The sequence below is a fragment of the Centruroides sculpturatus genome, unplaced genomic scaffold (genome assembly GCF_000671375.1).
Source record: "Centruroides sculpturatus isolate CEXI.00-Female unplaced genomic scaffold, Cexi_2.0 scaffold36, whole genome shotgun sequence".
In the NCBI taxonomy this organism is placed as follows: Eukaryota; Metazoa; Arthropoda; class Arachnida; order Scorpiones; family Buthidae; genus Centruroides; species Centruroides sculpturatus.
The window spans coordinates 700572-722151 of record NW_019384384.1 but is presented as its reverse complement, the minus strand read 5'-3'; the positions used below and the strand labels follow the sequence as shown (position 1 = coordinate 722151).

Genomic DNA, 21580 nt, shown 5'->3' with positions numbered 1-21580 from the left:
ACTAACTTATTTAAGATTGTACAACCTAATTACTTTTGAATAGTTGACACCCTATAATGCAGGTGTGGCCAAACTTTTATCCCTTAGGGGCTGCTTTTTTGGTAAAATATAGTCTGTGGGCGACTATGAATATGGGCAAACAATTTTAGGATTTTTATATGTGCATGCATTAACATTCATTTGCATTGTTCATCGGGATAAATATAAACAGTATGGATACGTTGCACAGACAGTCTATTATTGTAAGAATAAATTATCGAATTAAGATTTTTAAACATTAATTTAAGTGAAAGCAAATTGTTCAACTTTAGCTTTGCGGGCTACTTTCAAAACCTTTGCGGTCGACTGGTTGACTGCGGTCTACGTGTTGGCCATCCCTGCTATAATGTATAGTTTATTGTAGCATATGTTTTCTTTTTTACTTATTATTTCATTGTTTTTTTCCATCTATTTGATTCCTTGTATTCCTATCCTACTAATAATTTTAACTATCCTTTCTTCTGTGTTTTCTTTCTCTGGCTCATTTGTTAATGTTTTTCTAAACAATGCAGTGAGTGTTGCTCAAGGAAAACCAGATTCAAAAATATAAAAAAGTGAAAGGACAAAAAACTGCACAAACTTGAGAAAAATTTGCCAGTCACGAAAGTGAACAGATATTTAAATATGTGGATCTTTTTTTTTCCAGTGTTTGAAACCTCAAATGAAAGTGATTTGGGAAAGATATTAGTTGTGTATGTATATGATATATAGTTGATAAATTCTATTTTATAAGAGCTATATTTTCAGTTTTTTGTTTTAAAAAGCCAAAAGGAAAACTAGAGCAAAAAAGTAATTTAAATCTCATTACATGTTAATGAAAAATAAGCACACTGCCTCTAACTGCTTAAATATAAACCAAGCTGAAAATTCACATCATAATCTTTCATCACTTTCTTTTAGCTTTATATTAAGTTTATGTTCAATAAAGTTATTATATATATTTCATTCTGCATTATAGTATATAATATCCATTAAAAATACATATAGTTTAATATGCTATTTTTAAAATTTTTTGTCACCTTATATTTGTATCAAATTAAAATTAATTTATATTTTTTCATGAAACAAAAACAGAAATTTTTTTCAATATACAGCCTCTATAATTGCATAACATTTTCTATATAATGGAATTTTTTTCATGTTCTGAACAAACTGAAGCGGTACCCAACATGCTGTATTTATTTGTGAATGATTAAATGTGATGTTTTTTTTTGTACGGGTGATATATATATACAGTGGAACATCTATATTTGTCATTAATCTGTTCCTAAGGACCTAACGAATAACGAATATGATGAATACAGAAACAATTTTTCTCATAATAAATAACTGATATTCAATTAATCTGTTCCCATCCTGAAAAAAAGATACAAGAATAAAAATTATGTTGTTTGTAAACTTTATCTTTATTGTATTAAATAAATACAGTATAGTGGCAGAAGGGGAATAATACTATATTATTAATATAGTATTATTGTTTAGAAGAAGACGTATCGATTAAAACATTAGGCAATTCCAATTATGATCATGGGGTCTATTTTGCCGATGATTCAGTAGCACTCGATTTAATAAGAAACTTGTCCAGTGTTGTGTGTTTTTGTCTGCTTTTTAAAACATTTCTGAAGTAGGCAATTACATTATCAGTGAATGTATTTGTATTTTGGTTGACTATAGCAACATTTGGGTGCCACTTTGGAGCGATTGGAACTTGATGTCTCGCACTTATTATTTTTCAATAACTCAACAACACACATGACGACCGCACAAAGCAGACTGATTAACTACAGCTAGCTAACATGGCTAGCTGATTGGTGCAGGCATGCAATTGTAGTGCCACTTCTGGTGTTGGGAATGATGAATACAGAAAATACTGACAAACATAGAAAAATAAAAAAGTCATTAAAATGTGACAAATATCGAATATTATGAATATAGAGGTTCCACTGTATGTATGTATGTGGTGTATGTATGTATATATATATATATATATGGGATGTAAAGGAGCATGAGATATATTTTTTCTTGTGTGTGAGGTGAACAAAAGAACTGGTTGGAGGAACAGATGGACAGAGTGGGAAGAAAAGTGAACTTTGTGAACAATCCAATCTGTTTTTATCGAAAGAGAAAAGAAAGACCAGGGCTGAGTAGATACACAGAGGACAATGTTGTACCAGGTTTGAAATTTCTAAGACATTATTTCTACGAAAGTGAGAATTGGACTTAACCCCATCAGTCGTATAGTATGTATATATCACCAACACCTCCTTGCTGGATGTATATCTAATTTTAGTGTTTGATTAAATGATTTTGTTCTTAATGTTGCCTGTTTTTGTGTGCTCAAAACTCAACACTCCACAAAACATTTGTGCAAATTATTATAAGTGGATTTTGTTTCAATAAACATCAAAATGAAATTTTTAATAAAAGTGTGAGATCTCAGACAGAGTCCAAATCCCTCATTAAATGTACAAAAATCTAATTCCTTTAAGAAAATATTTTGTTATTAAAAAAGTATGAAATGATCTATTGTAAAGGTTTGAAATAAACAATATAGTTTACTCTATGAGTTCATGAGTTGTTGCAAACTAATGGGTTGGAAAGTTTAGAATGTCAATTGAAAACTCAAGCTTTGACTCAGATGCTTATAGACATGACAAAATTTAGAAATAAACAACAAGAAAATGTAACATTCCTTTAAAAAAACTATTGCATTGTAAGTAATAAAAACATTAAAAAAATTCTTAGATGTCAGAAAAGAAAATATCATTGCATGAGATACAAGCACAAGTTTCAAAGTTCAACCAACACTTGGGAGTCAAATGGAGGTGTCAAATTAATTAACACAAAGCAAACTTTTCATGCATGATCTAGTAGTCTAATTTCACCTGGAAACAGGAAAGGGACCAATCAGAAGGTGGAGAGAGAAATTCAAGACCAATCAAATTCAGAATTTTGGAGAGAAATCTTTTAAACACCCTGAGATTCAAGGACAAAGTGTAGTCACTTTGCTCTCTCTTCAACCTATTTGTCCTCTGTGTTGGTTTCCCTGTCACTTTATCTCTGTTGCTTCACCTCTGTTCTGTTGCACTATGCTAACTTCCAGCCAGTCTGCTCCAGGGCTACCAATTGCCATCAAGACTCTGACCAATGGCTGTGGATAAACAAAGTGATCTATAGACTGAACTCTTCACGTTAGCATCCGAAAAAAAGGAAGAAATTTATGACCAGAATTACAGTATGTAAGCATTGTCTTCTAAATAAATAGCTTGTTATGTAAAGGTTAGTGTTGACTGTCTCAGTGTTGACAACCACATCCACATCATGTTCTCACTCCTCGTTTATCTTGATAAGAAGAGGGATTAACATCCCAAATCAGCAAACTTTACAAAAGAAACATTGAAAAAATATTTTCAATTGAATTTTCTAATTTTTATTGAATAATCTAACTTCAAAAACTTCATTCATAATGACTGTTTTGATTTTTAAAAATTTACTACTATGTATTATGTTATTGTCAGAGCTGTGGAGCTGGAGTAAGAGTTGTCAAAAATCCTCCAACTCCAAATTAGTATTCTTCTATTGAAACCAAGGAAAAGCTAGAAAACTTTGCCAACAGTGATCAAAAAGTTTTAAAATATATAGAAAACATTCAATATGATATTTCACAATAGACATCACACAATTCTGGTAATTTCATTAGTAAAAACACCTTTTCTAACACAATAACCACAGAAAATAATAAAAATTTATCACCTGATCTAACCTATCCAGTGTGTCAAAATGAAACCAGAGACTCATCAGTGCAGTTCCTGCTTTAACCCTGTTCATGCTTTTTTCTGATTGTCTAAAGACGATGAAGATTATGGGTCAAAGATGATTTGTTATATATGCAAAAGTGAGCAGGATATACAAACTGAAAGAGAAGAAGCACATAAAGGAGTTAAACCTGCTGCAGAGAAGATGGCTGACAACACTGCTAAGAAACTTATCCTATTAATTATTGGAGATAGTATTTTTCTTAGTGTGTCAAAAACAGACTCTGGTCCCTTAGATACCAAAACATTAAAGGAAAAATAGTTGATTTCAGAAATGGAGTTTACAAGATAGGGACTAAATCTGGAATAATTAAAAACTGGTTCTGTCATTATGAATTACAAGAGTCATTGAATGATTATAATTGTGGCAGTACACCATAATTTTGTATATATGCGCTAGTCGTAAGCCTAATATTAATTATTCAATCTTGTGTTCTTTGTTTCCCTATTTCGCAATCTTTCAATTTTTCATGTACTTATCTGGTAGGAAGCAACACTGTTCTAAGAACAAGATGAGAAGACAATAAGGAGTGAGCACCCCGAGGCATGTTGGGTGAGGAGATAACGGTCATTCTTCGCGAGGACTTGAGAGCGAGTGGACTGCAAGGAAGGGATCTGGATTGTCAGTATGAGGAATGAACATACAATTGTCTATACGATTGAAGGAAGAACTAAGTGTATTAAGATCGAGAAATAACATACCTATTGATTAGTCCAAAAGATTGATTGGAATTGAAGAACTATATAGCAACAGACTGGAACGCAATTCTCCACACTGGAAGGCATCAAAGAAATACAATATCCTGGGTACCCCCTATTCTTTCCTCTCTATACATCTAAATATCCATATTATTCTATCCTCCCTCCTTTATTTTTCTAGTTTGTAAGTTAGTTTTAAGTCTTAGTTATAGAATTTCGGGAAGTATCACATTGTAATCTATTGTCGCGAAACGTGCCTCTATTGTATGATGCCACGTGTCTTGTGCCTTTGTTTTCTCATTATACTTGTGTGAGGTCCAGAGTTGGGATCTGAAATGAATACTTTACAGATACCACATGAATAGGTGAAAGATTCAGGTTTATTGATCCTTTTGTCTGAAAATAAATTTTATTTTGCTTTTAATTTTGTATGTTACATCCTTTTGGGGTCCATGCATATTCACATGTCTTAACATAATGATGAAATACCAGAAAGATTAATATCTCTGCAAGAAGCTGTGACTACCCAATCATTATTTGGTCAAGGATTTCAAAAGTGATGATGCAAACCTGCAAAAAATCAATGTCACACTAATAGATATGTAGGTTTTAAAAAGAAAGTTTGTTGTAGATCTAAATGCCATTCTAGGTTATCTTGCATTATTAAATAATACATCTATTGGATATGTTTAATATTTTGTAACTGTTGAAGAAATTTAATGGTTTTAAAGTGTTTTCTCACTTTTATAATTTAATTTTACAAAAGTAATTCTAAATTATAATAAAGTATCTAAACATTACAGGTACTTAATAACAATACATAGTTTTAAAAATTTTAAATACCCAATGAACAGTTATGTTGATTAGTTATTATAAATAATTATTTTATTTCATAAAAACATGAAGTAATTGAAATATTGTACTTCTTTTTTTATAATTTTCAAGTTCACAATAAATAAGTTTGATTATACAATATATTTTTTGCATTTCCTAACATTTTTTGTCCCCTAGTGAATAATTCACATTTTAGTAAAAAGGCTGAGATTGCCACTACTTTATAGTACAGTTAAACATAGCCAGCTACACTGCAAAACATGATGAATGACAATCTGGCTGAATGTTAGTTAGCTTTATTATAAAACAGCACCATTTAATTAAATGGCTCAATGCTTTGTAAAGTGACTAAATTAATAAAATTAAATATATAACAGCTGGGAAAGTAAAATCAAAAACATTTGTGATTACACAAAATCATCAATTTTAGAAAATAATCGCCTTATTCTCTGTTGTTACACATCAAAAACACATGAAAATAGTGATTCTTTTATAATATATGATTTAATAAATATATTCTTTATAATGTAAAATATCATTAAATATAATCAGGTAATCATTTGGCTTTAATTAAATATGATTCAATAGAAAGAATAAAGAATTTTTTAGTGATTATTCACTAAAAAACAAAAAAATAATAATCACAAATAATTCAAATTCTATGTAATACATCATTAAAGAATTAACATATTAACTAATTCTAAAATATATCATCCTAAATATTGGCTAATGAGATGAATTTATTAGAGTACATTTTTTATATCAACATCAATTACTGTGTTTTCTTGATTCTAATGCACATTTTTCTTTTTCTTTTGACTTTTCTGGCCTCAAAAATTGAAGTGCACATCAGAATCAGGCACAAAGTTGACCTAATGCAGCCTTGTTCTTCTTGTTTGCTCTTCATTTGGCTTGGCAATTCACATGTATTATGATGTCTGTATAGACATGGTAAACCACTATTTTGGTTTGTAATGGTTTGGTGGTCTCTTGAATTATAGCAATCATGGGAATGATGTCCTGCTATCTCCTATAAAGCTGTGTTTAAGCAGAGAGTTACCTACTATGCTGAATATGTATACAGCAGGTATGTTAGTGTGATACTATGTATCTTGTAGATTTCATGCTTGTGCATACCAATATGAAATCTCTTTGTTAAAATATTAATTGTATGTTAATTTTGACTGTAATTTTGTATTGTTCTGCAGTCTTTTGTGTCTTTTAATGGGGGTCATAAATATATATATTTAAATACATTTGAAAATGTGGACATTGTGAAGCTCTGTAAACATGAAAATAAAATTATTTTAAAAAAATGCATTAACATTTTGCAGCTGTATTTTCAACATAGGCCATGCACTACATTTGCAAGCTAACTTTTTCAGGTTTTGACATCTCAAAAATTGTGTGCTCATTAGAATTTAGAAAACACAGTATATTTTTATGTATTATAGTAAATTATTTAATTTTTTATTGATTACTTTAGTCCAACATAATAATCATTGTATGAATTTGAATTATATTAATATGAGAACCGTTAAATAACATACATCTTTCACAGATCAAAATTTCTATCAGAATAATTTAATTAACTAAATTTTTTAAATAGGTTCATATTCTCTATTACCAATTTTCTTTTAACATGGTTTATATTAATATTATTTAGTTCAGCGGTCTGCAACCTTTCTGACCTCACGTACCACTAAACTCACAATTTTGAATCCCACGGACCACTCTCATGAATTTTTTTAAACAATACAAAATCTGTAGAATAATGATCATAAAAGTTCAATTTTACTATATTAATATGAAACTCGCTTGTTTAATTATAACAAATTAATGCAAGCCTGAAGTTCATTGCTGCTTGTTTGAAATAATTTTATGGATTCTTAGCACTTTTCCACGAAGGATGACAATCTTTGTGGAAAATATTGTTTATTGTTCATTATTTATTAATAACAGTTGCTTCGTATTTGGTTTTAGATTCAAATAAAAAAAACCCCAATGAGTGAAAAAAGGAACCAAGCATTTTGCATTTCTTTCGTAATACATTGCATAACCTTCAGTTGATCACTGTTCAAATTTCTCCACAGACCACCGGTTGCCATATCTGAGATCTCATAGATTCAAAAAGGAATTAAAAAAATGCTTTTGTTATCTCAGATATCTCAGAAAAATTAAAAATACATTCCATTACTCATTAATTTCTTAATTAAATTCAAATCAACGGTCCACGGACCACCGGTTGCCGACTGCTGGTTTAGTTTATATTGTTATAACATAAAAATAATTTCAAAGTTTTTCAAAATATTTGATAATTATATCAAAATTAATTGTCACTATTGAAAATTTAAAAAATTTAATTATTAGTTTTTAATTATATAAAACATACTTTAGAAATTTGCCATAAATTTTATGATTGATTATAAAATGTAAAATAAATCATTATCTTGGGTATTTTTTTTTAATTCTCTTTGAGACAGTTTCTGAGAGTTTTAATCAAGTGACTAATATGGGTCAAATGACTACACAAGACGGTTCTCAGAAAAAAACTTTTACATGGTCCCATAGCGAGGTGTGTTGGTGTTGTAACACCATCCTTGCTAGCTCAGTGTCACACCAACATTCCATCAGGCAAGTGTGACACTGAGCTAGCAAGGATGGTGTTACAACACCAAAAAACTTCTAGACTCACAACAACATGACCACCTTCAAATATGTTGAAGTTGCACCACAGAGGCTGTTATTTATGCTTCTCAAAAATCGGAAAGTATTTTGTTCAAGGAGTCAGAAATGTAACCAATATCTCCAAGTGAATAAGAAAACAGCACAACAGTGCCATATCTGAAATCTCAGAGATTCAAAAAGAATTAAAAAATGCTTTTGTTATCTCAGATATCTCAGAAAAATTAGAAATACACTCCATTACTCATTAATTTCTTAATTAAATTCAAATTTCAAATGCATATAAAAGATATAACAAACTGATTTTTCTCAAATATTTACATTCCTCATAAGTTATGAAAAGTATCAAATAATTAGGTTTAATAAGACTGTACAGTAGGCAATAGTATAAAATCCTAGTAAAAACAATGGTTTTATATATATATATGACTATTGGAGAGTAAATTTAATCATAAATAGAAAAATAGATCTTAAAAATTAAAAGTAGAAAATTTTTATGTAGAGGAATATCTAGAAAATATATAATTTGTCAACAAAATTTTTAAGACCATTTAAATCATAAAAAACCTTTAATGTGCAGTCTATTTTATTACATCTTTGAACATTTTCAGTCAGTTGATTGACCTTCTTCAGGAAAGAATTGAATGATTCCATTTTCGTGATTACTCAGGATATATTTCTTCATAATTGAAGTTTAGACTATGTACAAAAGTATCACTTTTCGAATCTATCTTTTAAACTTCAATTATGAAGAAATATATCCTGAGTAATCACAAAAATTGTATCCATATGCAAATGAAGTAGGATAACTCGTATCTACCACCAGAGGGCCTGAAGCAGTTTAAAAAAATGGATAAGGACAGTATGGTGAGAAGAATTCTTTGTGTTTTTAATGTAAAAGTGTCAGATCCTATAATAAAAGGCTGACACTTGATCGTTTTTAATATTGTGGATTTTTTACCTATTTTTTACCTTTGTTTTAAGAAGTATATTCTTCAAAAAACCATGTTAGCTGTTACTTCTGTGGTTGTATAAAAGGGATTAAAAAATAGACTCGAAAATGTAATATTTTTGTAATTAGTCTAAACTTCAATTATGAATGATTCCAAGTTTTACCGAATGTAATCTATTTTGGAACGTTTTTAATTTTTAAACTTTCTTAGAGTCTAGTGCGCAAGTCATGTGATAAAATAAACTGCATTTTAAAGGTTTTTTATGATTTTATTGTTATAAGTGCAGTCAGAGACGAGTTTAAGACCATTTGTTATTGTATCAGAAATATTTCATAAACACATGTTTCAATTTGCAGAGTTTTAGAGAATGATGCACATTATACAGTAGATTCAATAAACTTACAGATTGAACAAGATTTTTCTGTGTTGTGTAATTACTTCTTTATCAGTAGAATAATTATATATTAATAGAAAGTTTTGTGTAGTTTAGGATTAATTAATGTTTTATAAATGTGCTTATGCTTCTATTCTGAAGAAAAAATTTGTTATAATCCATAAATAATAAAAAATGACTTAATTAAGATTTATTTTCATACACACATTAATTAATAATAATTCAAATATAAAAAAATGTCAATTTATTTGCAAATTTAAATATAAAAAAATTGGAAATTTGGTGACATTAACTATAATTTTTAAATTAAATATAAAATTCAGATAGCTTCAATTAAATCTTCCAATCAAATTAACTTTATTTGATTCTGTAAAATGTATTTTTGGCAAATATTATATTGATAGTTGATATATAAAATTTTTATGTTGCCAGAAACAGAGCTCACCTGCTTTTTATTTTGCTTATCAGTGGATTCCCAAGATTGATTGTGATCTGGTATTAGTGACTGGTTGCTAAATCTTTCATTATTTCTAAAACAGAGAACTTCTTTTTCTAACATATCTATTTCACTTTCTAGAGTTGATATTCTGGCATCCTAATTTTTATTATATAAATATGTATGTAAAGATAAATTAAAACACAACAAAACAAAATTAAAATAATTATGATAAGGAAGTCAATTAAATTAATTAACTAAATATGCTTAATAAAAATTCATCAAATAAATAGCATATTTTAGATGATTTATAGTTAGGGCTGTGCTAAACCAAAATTTTGATACTGATATCAAGATTCCTTTGATATATTGGTTATTGACACAGCACTATTTATAGTATGTGAACTATAATAATTTAATGTTTATATGTTATGTTTAATTTATACAATTTATATTTGATTTAATCTTAATATATTTTATTGTTTTAAAAACATCTTAAATAGCAATCATAATATTTTATCGGATGACTTTCTATTATATGAAACTTAAGACAGTTTTGATAAAAACACTGAAAATATAAAAATAGTAGCATTAAATAGAAAGAGAATGAAATTACAAAAACAAAACTGTTGGATTTTCTAATTCAATATTAGATACCTTATAACTGTATAAAATACAGATTTAAGTTTTGTGTCAAAATGAATACTTTTCATTAAAAGCCAATAAATTATCAAATATTAGAATGCATATAATGCCAAAATCATGGCAGAATTTATATGGGCATTGTTCAATATCTTTTATTGATTTATAGTCATTATTTAAGTTTTATTTTATTTAAATTAAATTTATTTTAATTTCAAATGTATATAATTAAATGCTAAACATTAAAATGCTTTTGCAATATCCAGTTTGATTCCAAAATTTGTAAATCTAATGATGAAATGATTATAAAGACAATAAATGATCATTAAAGTTGCATTATGGCAATCTTCTTAAGCCTATTTTTTGAATAATAAAATTACTTGTTCTAATTTTTCAAACAATCCAGTAGATTTATAAAATTTTGTAAATTTTAATTAACAAAGAGTAGAAACTTTAACTTTTTGTGATTTAACATGAGGAAGAAGCATAGAAATCAATGGAAAACTACTATGCTTTATTACCAACATAACAACCTCCCTAGTAAGATGAGCACAAGTAGAAATAGAGGAAATAACAACATTGGGGTTGCAACAATTCCAACTGCAACACCTTGTCCAGTAGGGGAAAAAAGGGGCTCCCCAGATCCTCAGCCTGCACAACCTCCCACAGAGACTTTTGACAATTAGAACTTGGAACAAGAAGACTTTAAGGAAGGCTGGAAAACTAGAAAATCTGAAGAATGAGATGAAAATAAATAAATTAGACATAGTAGGATTAAGTGATGTGAGATGGGAAGATTCTGGAGAATTAGTGACTGACAATATCAAGCTTTACTTTTCAGGTAGAAGGAAAGCAATGAATGGAGTGGGGATAACATTGAAAAGAGAATTTGCATCCTGGGTAATTAAAGTTGATTACATAAATGACAGAATCATAATAGTGAGAATCCAAATGGAACCAAAACATCTGGTATTCATTCAAGTATATATGCCTACCAGATCTCATTCAGATGAAGAGGTAGAAAAAAATATGAACAGTTGGAAGAAATTATGGAAAAGGAAGGAAGAAATGCCTGCTTATTGTTGTTAGGAGATTGAAATGCTGTGGTGGGAAACACGAGGAAAATATTGTAGAAAGGCATGGATAGAGATGCAGGAATAGGAGAGGAGAAAGGTTGATTGAATTCTGCAAAGAACATAGTATGGTTTCAAAAGCATAAGAAAAGATTATATACATGGAAAGATCCTGGATACAATAACAGATATCAAATAGATTACATAATAATTAAAGAGAGATACAGGAACTCTATTACGGATGTAAGCACCTATCCAGGTGCTGACAGACTCAGATCACAACCTCTTATTCACAGAAGTCAAAATAAGGTTCAAGAAGATCACAAAGACGGGAAAGATAAGCAAGAAATGGAATTTAGAAAATTTGAAAAGGAATAGTGAAATATTTAGATAAGTATCTGAACAAAAATTCAAATAAATAGATGAAGAGGATGCTGAAGAACCAAATGAATTGTGGATATCAATGAAGGAAAAGATTGTGTCACAGTAAAGGAACAGGTAGGAAAGAAAAAAGGTCAAAGAACTTGCAAACCCTGGGTTATGGAGGAAATGGTGAATAAAATGAATGAAAGAAGAAGGTAAACTCTAAAGAAGTAAGATGAAAATACAGAGAACTAAACAATAAGCTAAGAAGGGTGATTGAGCAAACCAAAAAAGAGTGGCTTGAAAGAGAATGTGTTGAAATTGAAAGTCTGGAGAGGTCAAAAAGATTTGAACTAATGTATAATAAAGTTAAGAATGCATTCTGGTTCAGAAGGGCTAAGAAAGTAATTATTAATGAGAAAAATGGATAGATTATAAATAAGAATAAGATCTTGCACAGATGGCACAAATACATAAGTGATCTGTACAGAGCAGAAGATAATGCAGAACTGAAGTTAGAAGAAGAAAGTGATGTTGATAAAGATGAAGAAGCTCAAATCTTGATGGAAGAGATTATGAGTACAGTAGAAGGATTAAGAAACAGAAAATCAGAAGGTATCGATAACATCCCTATAGAATTAATTAAGAATATGGGCAAAAATGGAATTAATAAAATTGCCAGGTTTTGCAACATGATCTATGATACAGGCATGTGGCCCAACAACTTTCTGAGAAATATTGTAATTCGCATTCCAAAGAAAGATAAAACAACCAGATGTGAAAATTATTACCACTCCAAATGGGGGAGGTCGTACCGGTACCTACTAGACCTCCCCTATTAGGAACTTAAATCCTTTTAGGTTCATGCTAAATTAATTGTTTTAAGTATATTTAAGTAAAACTTTATTTATCACATTAATTATATATTAATTCTAGATATTACATTAATATTGTGTATTTTCTTACATAACTGGTATAATGTTCTTTAAAAAAAATTATTATTTTTTGTTTCCAGTAGTGTAACCAGGAGGAGGCATTAGGCCTTCTGAAAAATGAAATAAATACATATAGGAAAAAGATTTGGATGTGACAAATGCACTTATACATGTGTGTTTATACAATATCTAAGAGTTTACTTTTCATCTACAGCACTAGTGGCTACATCTGCAGTGTCAAAGGGATAAAAATAGATTTGCTAATTCAGGCTCCCTAATATTGGTTCTGGTTATGCTATTGTTCTGTATATAATTGGTCTATACAATTATAAAATAACTAAAGATGATAACTGTAGTGTTATCAAAAGTACTTGGGAAGTATACATGTTTTGTTTTTAACAAATTTGTTACTTCTTTTCTTATGATAAAAACTATTAACACCTTAAGACAATTTTAAAATACAGGGTGTATCAAAAAGAATGACCTGATTTTAAAACTTTATATATTTATTGGTGGAAACATACTACAAAACAGAGACAAAATGCAAAATACTCACAAAATCTTAGTTTCAGCTATGTTATTACAAATACTCTGTGTCTACCAGTAGCCACATGGACAACATCTAGATGATAGCTAAATTCTTCATACACTCTACATAAAATATCTAAGTTGACAGAAGTCACTACAGCTCTTATTCTGTTTTTTAGCTCATCTAGGTCACGAGCTAAAGAAGGGACGAAAACTCTTTCCTTCACGTATCCCCACAAGAAAAATCACATGGGGTCATGTCTAGAAATCTTGGAGGCCAAGAATGTAGGGCAGTGTCTCATGGTCCCATACACCCTATTCAGCATTGAGGCAGTGTGTCATTGAGAAATTGTGGCATCTAGAGGTGATTCTCTAAAACTCTAGGCCATGCTCATTTGATCAACACATATTTCCTTCCTGGAATATCCCGTTTCATAATTATAACACTATAAAATCAGGTCATTCTTTTTGATACACCCTATACATCTACTAAAGATGTTTAATTTTAAACAGATAGAAGTAATAATGTAATGTAATAGTTCACATACTATATTGCTATAAATGTAAAATAAAATAAAATAATTACAAATTAAATCAACTAAATTAAAAATGCTTATATTAAATTGTTAAACATTTCCTGTATGTTAGGTATATAAGTGATTTAATGAAAGACTTCTGCAGTGTCAACGGGATAAAAATTAGAATAGAGCCTTAGAATAAGGTGGAGGGCAGTGTCTTCTATTCAATAATAAAAATTATACACGTTTTTATTTTTAAAAATTGATTATTATATAATAAAAAGTAAAAATTTAAGTCTTGCCTTAGAGGTCTGTCATTTTTTGTAGCCTCACAAAGTAGTGTATTTAATGAACACACAGTATGTTCAATGAAGCTGGAAGTATTTATGTATTATGACAACCAACAAAATCTTTTACTTCCTGTGAATGCAGAAGCATTAATGTTCCTTCATTATAATTTATCACTCTTGAATTATGATCACTGATAATTTTATTAAAAATTAACAACTATTAATGTAATATTATTTTTAATCTGCAGGTATTCTTGAACTATATTCCTTCATTTCTCAAAACCTGCATATTAATATTAACATAATAGTCTTCTGAATTTCAAGATATTTAAATTCAATTGTTTAGCATTCTAATTATAACAAACATTTTTTGACCTGATGCAGATCCTAAGGGGATTGAAACGTTTGTCATAACATATTTAAATTAAATTATATTTGCTGGTATAATTTAAAGGTTTTAGTGGTGTTATTTAATAATAGTCTCCCTGAGAATGGCCATTTACAACACCCTGTATAAAATATCATACATATAAGGTCTGATAATTATAAATTATATATTTCTCTAGGTATTTATTTGATTATGATGTAATTTGTTGTAAAAAATGAAAATATCATTGAGGAACTAAGGTATATATTGAATACAAAATCATAACAATTTAAAATAAGACTCATAATACATAGTATCCAATAATTCTAATGAACACTTGATTAAGAAAATAAAATAAAATGTTATTACTATAATTAAATAAATATAAGTTTTGTTTTATTATTTTTTTATGTATATATGGATATGCACTTATTTATTTTATAAACCATTGTTATGTTGTCACAATACCTTGGTTTCTATGATAGCCTCTAAGATTGCATTGGAACTTTGCCTACCAGTTGTCCTTGATAATTCTTGACTTCTTAATTGCTGAATTAATATATGAATATAAAAGCATTATATTTCAAAATATTTTTCAACTGAAAATTCTCATTGATAAAAATTCCCAATTGGATTAAACATAATAAATTTACATTAAGTTATTTTATTTTCTTTCTATTTCAATTATTTTATATAAGCTTATCTGTAAACATCAAATATTATAAATGAAAATACATTATCATATAAATTCTTTAAAAAAATTTGAATTTTAAAAACATTAAAAAGTAATCAATAAAAATAAAACATATTTATATTTTGTTTTTTACACTAATAATATTAAACTTCTAAAAATATCTCAAAATAACTCAAATTGCTTTATTTGCAATAAACAATTATAAATGAGCATAATCTTAATATTTTTGTCTAATGACCATTGGAAAAAAACAGAAATTAAAAAAAATAATAATAAAATAAATTATTACTACTATAAAAGCAAAACAACAAATTGACTTGGAAAATGTAAGAAGAAAAAAAAAATGACAAAAATTAAACAAATTAATAAATGATATAAGTGAAATAATAATTAATAAAGTTTTAATTTAAAGTTGAAGAAAGATCAACATAGCTTGCTTAGAATAAACTTTCTAGAGACAACAATAATTAATGGAAATGAGAAATACGAAACCAGTTTACAAGAAATAATTCTTTGTTCTGATATATGAATATATTTCAGAAAATTCAAAAGATATCTAAACTATAATCCTTAAAGAACTGCATTCTATTCCCTTATTAAAAATCTCTTTTCACGTATTTAAAGTGGAAATTTCTTAATAAAGAGCTAAATATTGTTTAGAACAAAGAAAAAGAGACACAAATTCAAACTTTTGTCTTTTATAAAATTACTATGCATATGTAGCTAGAAGTATTTCTAAGATTATCAGCACAAAACCTTTCTCACTAATTAAGAAGGCCGAAAACGTTTGTACTCCTGTTAATAAGGCTAGAAATTAGTGAGAAAGGTTTTGTGCTGATAATTTTATAAAATTAGTGCACAAATAACAGAAAGTATTTTCAAAACACAGAACTACAATTATATTTATTAGGAAAGGCAGTTAAAAAATCTAACCCACTAATAGCACTAAAATATAGCCACTGAATCTTCTAATTCCTTTAGAACAATAAAAATGATGTTCATTTGTAAGATATAGTGAGTAAACTGGATTCCAATCATTGATAAAATCAATGGGAAAGAACCAATGTTTTTGGACTCCAATGTATTCTAATGTTGGAGTCCAAAGATAGATAGACTGAACACACAATTATCCATGTGCAGACTATCTGTGCATTGTCCCAATATTAAAATTACTGTAAAATGACAAAGTATCACAAGCAACATGCAGCTTTTCTTTCTTCCCTCAACTGTCAATCCTAAGGAATGGAAGTGAGGCAAGTCCTTATCCCTCAAATATTATATTGCTGTAGGCAAAGTTGGTGCTATAAACAGTAATTTGAAAAAATATCCTACTAGTCCTAAAATTAAAATACAGCTTTTTAGAAAGAATGTAACAATTATACATAGAACACAATATTTTTGAAAATAAAAGAAATTTACATTTTATGTTTATTGACTAAATATGCATTTTAGCTTATGAAACTTTGAACTTACACTTGCATCACAGTGTAAAGGAGTTGAGCTGTAGATATACTGTAGTTCATTTAAAACCTCTGAATATTTTTTTATAGTTTAGAGCAGTGTTTTTATCTCATGGCACACTTAAACCTATAATTAAATTTCCATGGAAAAAATTACGTAATTTAAAGTATGTTGTTTGTAAACATTCTATCGCCATATTACTTGCCACTTAGCCTAATTCTTTTTGTCTATATTTTTTGTAAATTAAATAAAATAGTACTGTTGTTCTATAAAACAGCAGCAGGTTACAACAATAGTTATTTAAATTAATAATTTTCATTTACTTAGAAAAGCAATTAACATTAAGTCTTAGTTTGCATTTAAAAGTGACAGATAATTGCCTTTAGAAACTTGTCCAATATCCTGTTATTTCTAAGTTAAAATAATTTGAACTAAATATGGATAATTATAGATACATTTTTGATTTAAATGAAATAACTTGGTGATATGCATATATAATTTTGCTTATGACTATATATTTTTTACTACATTATGTATACATTTATTTATTATAACAATGAAAAACTAAATTGATTTTACGAGTTTTTCATTGTTATAATAAATAAATATATACATAATGTAGTAAAAAACATATAGTCATAAGCAAAATTATATATGTTTTATTAATTTTAATTTAATTTTTTTTAGTCTAGTCTCTCATTCTCCAATTTGTTCATCTTCAAATCAACCAGTATCAAATCTAAACTTTCATTAAGCTTATCTTTTCTTTCTTTCTATTCATTGTCATCCTTTGATAAAAATTATGAAAGTTTTTGAAATATGTTCTTTTATTGAATCTTTATATATTTTTTTAATTTTATGTATTATAGAATATTAATAATGCATAATGTAATGTAATGTAATGCATAGTAATAATAGATGTTTTCAGTTATACTGCATAATGCTCACATCAGTTCAAATGCACGTTGCTGATAATTAAATTTCTTCTCAATGTTTAAAATGCTTTTCAAAATCACATTATAATGCAGCATTAAAAGAAAAATTATTATATATATATATATATATAGATCATGGAAATAAAACTGCTTAACATTAACTATTTTATAGCTTTTGTATTGTTTTTCTAACTTGTTACTTAATAAAATTGATAATCTACAGATGTTTCCCTCCATATGAAATAAAATCTTAAAAATCAACTTTCAAAATAATGATAATTATTTTGAAAGAATCTTACAATTGACAGCATCTTACAACAGCATCTTAGAATTGAGGAAATACAATAATTTAATTAATAAATTAACCTTACAGTTTAATTAACCAGTTAACCTTAACCATTAACCTACACCTTACCTTACCTAAAATATGTTACACTCAGAAATCAAAAAGTATGTATTATATTAAAAAACATTACAAAACTCGGAGTTCAATAACATAACAAAAAATTTCATTTTAAAATAAATTTATTATCTCATTCAATGCATTAATATACTCATATTAACATAATTTTCAAATATACTATGCAAAAAAAAAAACATTCAAGATAATAAAAAAATGAATATAATATTTCTTCACTTATGAAATAATACCATTACTTCTTCAAGAAAAACAATTAATTAAATGCACAAAATGTACAATTAAGTTGGAAACAAAGTTTTCAGAAATATCATAACTAAGAAAAGTTTTGAGAGATCTGAAATTATTCCATTTTGCTTACTTTATCTAAATATATAAAATTACTTGTCCTGATTGACTGACTGATTGATTCATCATCACCCAGAGCTGAACCTAAAGAGGTATAACAATTTAAAATAAGACTCATAAAACATAGTATCCAATAATTCTAATGAACACTTGATTAAGAAAATAAAATAAAATGTTATTACTATAATTAAATAAATATAAGTTTTGTTTTATTATTTTTTTATGTATATATGGATATGCACTTATTTATTTTATAAACCATTGTTATGTTGTCACAATACCTTGGTTTCTATGATAGCCTCTAAGATTGCATTGGAACTTTGCCTACCANAAAAAAACATTCAAGATAATAAAAAAATGAATATAATATTTCTTCACTTATGAAATAATACCATTACTTCTTCAAGAAAAACAATTAATTAAATGCACAAAATGTACAATTAAGTTGGAAACAAAGTTTTCAGAAATATCATAACTAAGAAAAGTTTTGAGAGATCTGAAATTATTCCATTTTGCTTACTTTATCTAAATATATAAAATTACTTGTCCTGATTGACTGACTGATTGATTCATCATCACCCAGAGCTGAACCTAAAGAGGTGAAATTAGGTTCAGTTAGGGTAAGTCATGAAAACACACACTAAGAAGGGATTTTTCAAAATTCCCCAGTGGGGGAAGAGGGAGAGGATTAAGGCTTAACCTGAAGAATGGCTGCTACTGTACTATTTTAAATGCAAGTTTTTGTTTTCAACTACGATTAGTCTTCATTGAGTACTTAGGTGTATTAAATTGATAACATTTCAGACATTGTTATAAATATTTTTATATATTTCAATTTTTTAACCAAATGTTCGAATCATTTTAAATTCAAATTTGTTATTGCATATTGGTTCGGTTATAGAACGATTGTAAACATTCCAGAAAATTGATCAAATTGAAAACAGTTTATTTGATTCTCAGCAATTCTCATCATTCTCAGCAGTAGGTGTTATATAACAATTACTATGGTTGTTGAAATACTGAATATAAATGGAGTTTGCTTGCAAAATCCACATGGGTGAAGTGATGGGTAACAGCTAGTCATTATATAAAGTAGAAAAAATTGATCTTTAGTAATATTGGATATACTGTATAATTTTCATTATATAACTAACATTAGTTAAGACCTGAATGACACTAAAATATCTAGTACTGTTTCTATAATTATGCCATTCCATGAAGGTTATTCAATAAAAATATAGAAAATCAACAGTACTAATCTCACTATGATGATATAACTTGTGTCAAAAAAAACAAACATGAAAATTTCAATGAAAACCATTCACACTTTTCCAGCAAAAGGGTTTATGGAACAAACATTTTCGGTTTATTTTATAAACCTGCCTGCCTCAGGTTTCAAACAACAAAATCCCAAATTGGAATGTTTCAAACATTCAATGACGTTATTTATAAAATTTTTTTTTTTAATATTGTAANCCAAATATAAATAATAAAAAAATAAACCTACTAAAATTAAAAAATAAAAATACAAATAAAGTGAACAATAAGAATTCAATATGTCTATGCATTTTTATGTATAATTAATCTGCAGGATTATCGAAAAATGAACAACAAACATTAGATAAGAATTCTGAGTCTTTGTGGTTAATGCAATTGTTTTCAATGTGACCTTGACTATCTTCAATGTTTTAAGTGTTCTTAAGCGATGTTCATTGTAGACTCTAGTGATGCCACGAATAGTGATTTTGCCGAATACCAAATACTGAATATTTAGCTATGCTCTCGGCCGAATATTTGGCGGCTGAATGTTCGAAAACATGTGTACATTTCGTGGATGACAGATTGCGATCTGTCTCATTGCGGTGGGTGTGGTAGCGACACTGTGGGCACATTTGTTTTATTTGCGAGTAGATCGTGTCACGACATGCATTATTTGTTCATTGTTACATCAAATTGTGTTACTAATAGTCCTTTTTTACTAAAAAATATCACTGTTTGTATCAGTTTATATGAAAACTGTTTGCCTAGATTGGATGGCAGACCTTTATAAGTGGTGGTCAGCAAATGCAAAACAGTATCCAAGCCTGACAGAATTTGCTAAGATTTATCTATCGTCTCCCGGCAGTAGTATATATAGTGAGAGGCTATTTTCAGAAGCAGGTATAGTTTATGTGGAAAAGCGCAACGTTTGCTATCAACAAATGCTGAAAAAATTGTTTTAATTTATCACAACTTACCACTGATAGATTTTAAGTATTAAATGTAATAATTTGTGATTAAAATAAATACATTTTTAAGTAATATGTGCGTTTTTTTTTTTTTTTCATGATTTGGTATTCACTATTTGGCTGAATAGTATGCAACATTCGGCCGAATACCTAATATTAAAAAAAGTAGTTGAATAGGCCGAATACCAAATAGTAGCCGAATATTCGTGGCATCTCTAGTAGACTCTTTATTATTTTTGCTTCATTCATATTCATGAACACCCAGGCTCTGTTGCATATTGAGCCAGAAGTGTCCACTTTCTCTCTAATATCTCTTCTAGTTTTAATTTTGAATTTTTTCTCCAATTAAAAAAATTATTTTTCTATCTTCTGAAAATTCAATGTTTGAAACAATGTTGAATTAATTTTTTTAGTAACAAGGCATATTAATCAATAAAAAGGTCACCAACCTTATATAAACCTTGTACTGTACATAAGTGAGAAAACCATTACTAATATTTTCTCACTTACATGCAAGTCCCTACATAAGGTTGGTAAACTTAGATTAATCTTGAATCAAGTTTAGATTTTAGAATCTTATGAAATTAAATTATTTATTGTTTTCATTATATCTAACAGTAAATATAAATTAATTAATATAGCAAGATATAAAAGTCTTACTATCTTTTGGTATTAATATATAAAACCCACATAATGTTTGTACGGTACATTAACACAAAAAGACGGTTATATTTCCAAATCTTAATTAAAGTTTTCTTGCAATATTCTAGTATCAATTAATAAATAAGTTTAAAAACAATTTTTACAAATTTTCTCAAAAGATGAGCAAATTCAACAGATTTATGGCAAATTCCTAAAACAACATAGAATTATTATTAAAAATTATTATTATTATTATTATTATTAGTATTAGTATTATTATTAT

The 21580-nt window shown here is 27.9% G+C and overlaps 1 protein-coding gene across 5 annotated transcripts in view; it reads right to left on the bottom strand.

Moving 5' to 3' along the window:
- The window catches only part of LOC111617999 (centrosome-associated protein CEP250-like), a 222207-nt gene that overhangs the window by 60677 nt on the left and 139950 nt on the right, over nucleotides 1–21580 (bottom strand). For 4 of the 5 annotated variants that reach the window (XR_002755510.1, XM_023359412.1, XM_023359410.1 and 1 more), the window contains 2 exons: nucleotides 15040–15120; nucleotides 9865–10014 (listed from right to left, as the gene is read on the bottom strand). The exons of the other annotated variant lie outside the window; for it this stretch is intronic. Coding sequence is in view for 3 of the 4 variants with exons in the window: in XM_023359412.1 (XP_023215180.1) it covers nucleotides 9865–10014; nucleotides 15040–15120 (231 nt within the window). In the remaining variant the exon portion in view is untranslated. The remainder of the gene's footprint in view (nucleotides 1–9864; nucleotides 10015–15039; nucleotides 15121–21580) is intronic. 5 annotated transcript variants of the gene reach the window in all.